The sequence below is a fragment of the Vitis riparia genome, chromosome 1, assembly GCF_004353265.1.
Source record: "Vitis riparia cultivar Riparia Gloire de Montpellier isolate 1030 chromosome 1, EGFV_Vit.rip_1.0, whole genome shotgun sequence".
Taxonomy (NCBI): Eukaryota; Viridiplantae; Streptophyta; class Magnoliopsida; order Vitales; family Vitaceae; genus Vitis; species Vitis riparia.
Genome location: NC_048431.1, coordinates 14,116,976 through 14,122,382, shown reverse-complemented (window position 1 = coordinate 14,122,382; position 5,407 = coordinate 14,116,976). Strand labels below are relative to the sequence as shown.

The 5,407-nt window shown below is 41.0% G+C and overlaps 1 protein-coding gene across 1 annotated transcript; it reads left to right on the top strand.

The window, feature by feature from the left end:
- Positions 1-3,277: 3,277 nt before the first annotated feature.
- LOC117920401 (amino-acid permease BAT1 homolog) lies at positions 3,278-4,276 on the top strand. The gene is made up of 2 exons (XM_034837898.1): positions 3,278-3,897; positions 3,952-4,276. The coding sequence occupies exons 1-2, from the start codon at positions 3,278-3,280 to the stop codon at positions 4,274-4,276; spliced, it is 945 nt and encodes a 314-aa protein (XP_034693789.1).
- Positions 4,277-5,407: the final 1,131 nt, after the last annotated feature.

The following is a 5,407-nucleotide window of genomic DNA, read 5'->3' as shown; positions in this document are numbered from 1 at the left end:
GATAAAGAACTAATGTCTACATAGTTAATTAATATGCAAATTTGTAAATGTATCAAAATATTTACAAGCATATTTTCCAACTTCAACATATATAAAACAAGTACACATCTACCAAAAAACAAGGTCTCTAAATTCCTTATCAAAAATAATATTACAAGAAGAAGAAGAAGAAGCCAAAAGTATTTCTGTTGGTTGCATATCCACTCCTGAACTTGAAATCTTTTACCTGTATACATTAAAAAAAAAATTAATAGAAGAAACAAATTATGTTTAGTTAATATACATGCAATGAAAGTTAAATTTAAATCTATAAATGGTCCATGAAAGAAGTGAAAATGAGAATAACTAGGTATTTAATGAGATGTTATGCTTCAATGAAGATGAAAATTTGTTTAATTTGATACTTGTTTATAAAATATTAATAGACTTTTTAGTTCATTATTAAGTAGGCTTTCAATGGTATAAATTCTACAATATGGAATGTAATATAATATTTTCTTATCTATGTCTAACATAGGAAACTCATTTCTCATAAATAAATATATGAAGATACCAATAGGTATGGTTTATAATTAATTTCAATCATAAATAATCATATCTAGTAATATAAGACATTATTTTCTTATCTATGTCTAACATATGAAACTCATTTCTCATAAATAAATATATGAAGCTACCAATAGTATGGTTTATAATTAGTTTCAATCATAAATCATCATATCTAGTAATATAAGTGTAGACCCCCATTTGGGGCTCGTCTTTCATGCAGCTTGTTTTGCCAAGTGTCGCAACCATAGGAGGCCACATGGCGTCTTTTAATTGGCTGCCATGGAATCAGATAGTGCTTTTTGAAGAGCTATCAGGAGGCGACACCTGGAGGGGGAGCTGCAGGGGAGGTACGTTTCTGTTGTGGGGGAGCGTCTCCTGAAGGGGGTGGTGGTTGTTGCTGAGAAGGAAGTGAGGGGCAGACGAGAGAGAGAGGTTTTTGGGGGCTGCAGGGGGAGTTTTTTTTAGAGAGAAGAAGGGAGCTTTTGGGTAGGAGGTTACAGAGAGGCTTGAAGGAAGAGAGAGGATTCTGCAGGGGTGAGGGCTTTTTGAGAGCTTGGTGAGAGATATCCTAGGGGGGGAGACGACAGGAAGCTAGAAAACAGGGAGTGACTTGAGGAAGTTAGAGAGGAGGGTCTTTGCAGCCGGGGAGAGAAGGAATTACAGTGAGATATTTTTGGGAGAGTGGAGAAGAGGTGCTGGGAGGAGATCGTTCTACAGGAGGTATTTTGGAGTAGTGTTTGAGGAACGTTTGAAGCTGAACGGAACATCAGCACTCTCAGGTATGAAAGCAAAAGGTTTATTGTTAATTTTTGATTCTTATTGCTCCTCCATGGTTGTTGTTGATATTGTGAATGTTGTTTAGTTTGCTGGGATGAAATCTTGCTTTCACGGTTGCCATTTTTGATTTTGGTATACTCTGCTTCTATTGTGAATGTGCCTGAATGTGGTGTTTAAAATGGATTTTCTCACTCTCAGAGGGTTCATGGATGGCTCATGAAATGAAACCTCTGAGAATCACTTCACTCGTTTTCTTTTATGCTTCATACTCCATCCATTTGGCTCTGTTTCTGGGTCTTGATCAATGCTAAAGCTGTGGGAAAATGGATCCGGTTTTGGACTGTGTGCTCCTTCAAAGATCTGACATGGAGGGGGCAAGGAGAGCTGTGGCTTTCTCTGGACCGCTTTCTCCATTGTTATGCTTGAACCATCTGCCAAATCAGTAGCTTGGGTTCGTGGGACTGCAGAAGTTAAGAAGCTCGCTCTTCCTATAAGTATCCTTGTCGGCATTACTGCTGTTTCAGGAGCATTTGTGCAGGGATTGTGGCGACCATGCCTTCTACTACCAGCTACCTGAGGTGAGGTTTGGGGTAGCACCTTCCCAAGGTAGTGGGCTTCGAACTGTTTACCTCTTTGGAGATGGCTTGGTTCAAAGCAATCGGATCTAGCTCAGAGCTTCAAGAAATCATTATGGTCATGACTCCAGGGCTGTTCTTTAGTCTTGCATTGGTTTGTGATGGTTTAAGACTATATTGTGTGCAAATACCAGTGGTTTTTCTCTTGGATCATCATGGACTTCATGTAGCTGGGAACAAAGGGATTTATTGAAATGTTCTGCTATCTCTGAGCTCTCAAATCGGTTAGGAAAACTAAAGGCTGTCAATGGTTCGTGTTTAGAGAGGTTGGATGCGTGCTGATATTGGTGTGATTATGTGTAAATCATATGGAACTCATTTAAGTTATATCTCGCTACCATCTAAGATGCTTGTTGAAGTTGATAGTGCTGGCGTTGCCTTTGAGAAGCAACAGGATACCGAGCATGAAGTTGACGTTTCATGGAGAGAGGAATATTTGCCCAGAAAATGTGACAGTAAGTGCAGAAGGAAACACTGATTTGCGATCACCCCACGGCCTAAGAAGTGTAAATATATCAGTATTGGGTGCAAGCGTTTCGGGTAAAAGCTTATAAATGGGTGCAAGCCAGAGAGGAGGGAGCAGGGTGCTTTTTGTTACTGGCTGAGAGATAGTTCTGTCCTCGAACGACGCCGGCGGCTTGTCGCCGGCGGCGAAACACCTTCGTCACCAGCCAGAACTGAGGTTGATTTTGATGAGTGCAACCTTAGATGTAGAGTTTTTCTTATCCTACTTTGATGGGGGCTCCAGTTGCCCACATTTCGGGTTTTATATACCCAGCTGAAACATATTTCCTGGAAAAGATTCTATAGATGACGGGATACAGATTGGCTTCTTACAATCATATTGATGATTTTTTAGTTGACTAGCACCACTCGCTGATCCAGACGGCGTTAGTTCAAGCGGAACCTGAGCATCTTCTCTCTCTCTATTGAATCTCTCACGTTCCTTCTTTATGTCTTATCTCTGAGAACCAACAGCCAAGCAAACCTCGCCGCTTGAGTGTAAGCTTCACTCCCTGGGCAGTTTGGATAAAAGCATGGATACAGAATCGCGAGTCTAGCCATTCCTACACTGCTCGCTGCAAGTTGCAGGACCCTGCTGCCAGTCCATTTCGGGACCCTGTATGAAGAGGAATTTGAGATCAGTGTTGAAGAAGAAAGTGCCCAAGGTATTGCCACTGTTCAAGATGCCGCGGATCTCATTGAACAGTTCATTACAAATAAGTGAGATAAAATATGGCGGCAAAACGCCCTACAGTGTCTCATTTGCTTGTCATCAAAGTTAATTTGGTTTAAGTTACGTGGAAAGTATCACAATGCTACTGGAGCAATCATCTTGTTTTTTTATCATATGGGGATCTTTCTTCTTTGGTGGACTTTCAATCACGATCAGTGCAGCCAGAGTGGTATATGCTCTGTCAAGAGATGAAGGGATTCCTTTTTCATCCATATGGCGAAAAGTCCACCCGAAGCATAAGGTTCCTTCAAATGCAGTGTGGCTTTGTGCAGTCATCTGCATTCTTCCTGGGCTCCCAATTTTGAAAATCAATGTGGTCTTTACGGCTATAACTCCAATATGTACAATTGGATGGGTGAGTAGTTATGCAGTTCCAATCTTTGCAAGAATGGTGATGGCTGAGAAGAACTTCAAACCAGGGCCCTTTTATTTGGGTAGAGTGAGAAGACCAGTTTGCTTGATAGCCTTTCTATGGATTCGTTACACATGCCGTGCCTTCCTTTTGCCTACTTTTTACTCGATTACTTGGGCTGCTTTCAATTATGCCTCGGTGGCATTAGGTGTGGGTTTAAGCCTCATAATGCTTTGGTGCATGTTGGATGCAAGGAAATGGTTTAGAGATAGAATCATAGAGGGTAAAGCTGGAATTGCACCTACAGTTGAAGAATTGGCTAGAACCAAGGCTGATTTGCAACATGCGTCAGCTTAAAAGGAAGAAATTGAGGATGTGAAACATGACTTGCAACGAGCCAGAGCTGCCATTGAGTATGAGAAGAATGGATATGCAGAGAATTACCAGCATGGTCAGCTGATGGAGAATAACCTGATCTCAATGGCCAGGGAGTTGGAAAAACTTCGTGCAGAGTTTGCTAATGCTGATAAAGGAGCCAGTGCTGCTGCTTCTGGTGGGAATCCAGGTTATAGTGGAAACTATGGCGGCCCTGAAACTGGATATGCAGCAAATTCTTATCTTACAAACTATGGCATGAATCCGATACTGGCAAGCGCAGAAAGTTTTCCTCAATACGAACCTGGACCTGGTTCCTGGGGTGCATACAATAAACAGCAGCTCTCTTAGTCTTGGTGATGGTTATGTGGCATTGTTTGTTCGGATGCTTGGGCTAGATAATGATCCTCTTGATAGGGAATGGGCAGTAGTAGCATTATGGAAATGATCACTTGGGGAAAAGACCTAAATATGCCGAGGGGAATCTGCCCCTCAGAGCGTCATGGTGGTGAGGTTCAATGCAACCTTTTCTGGGTTGCAAAAGGCGGAGAAACTACACAATGTGTATGCTGAAAATCAACATGGGAGAGCTGAGTTCCAGCAGATCAATCTCAATAATGGCAAAACAAGCAGCACCTTGGTATAATATTCAGCAGTCCATCTGGTACTGATTGCAGCAGAAGTTCTTCAACGCTTCCAGAAATACATAGAAATCTTGTCACAGATAATCAATGGCACACCCTTCACCCTGTTTGCTCGGATCTACTAAATTCCCCAGGGATTTGGGACACCCAGTGAGTTGGAATTCAGGTCTTTAAGGTTGGGATGTTAATGCAAGGGAAGGATGGTCGCTATGCTTCAGTTTTCCAGCAACATCAGCAGAGGATTGAGTTATTCATGCGCTCATGCTTGGGAAAAGGGTATTAGGGATATTCAGAAAACTCCGGGAGGTCTTCTTTACAGGCAGGAATGGAGTAACACTCAGTCAATGCTCAAGATACCTTGACTTTAGGATCCCACTCCGGTATGGTTTGCATGGCCTCGTTGAGGCCACGTGTCACCTTCATTTTCTTCCTCTTTGATTTTTAAAAATAGTTTTTCAAATCCCATTTTTTAAAATAATTTTTCTAAACCCCATTTTTAAATGATTTCCCAAAATCCAACTTCTCAAATAATCTCAACTTCCTCATCTTCCATCTTTAGAGATTTTAGGTTTTAAAAGCCTCATTTTTAATCAAATGTTGGTGCCATTCTTCCTTTGGGCATGCAATTTTCATTTCCCTTGTTTTAAACTGTTTTAAAATAAGCAAAAATCAAATTTTGTAATTCCTAGTGATGGAATTTACAGATTTGGTTCATGCAAAATAAATGGGCTATGGTGGGGGCCCGACATCAAATAAATTTCCTTTAAAATAAAAATGGAATTGAATGGAATGCCATGCATGATATTGGTGCTTCTTTATTTGGGTTAGTGGCATGTGT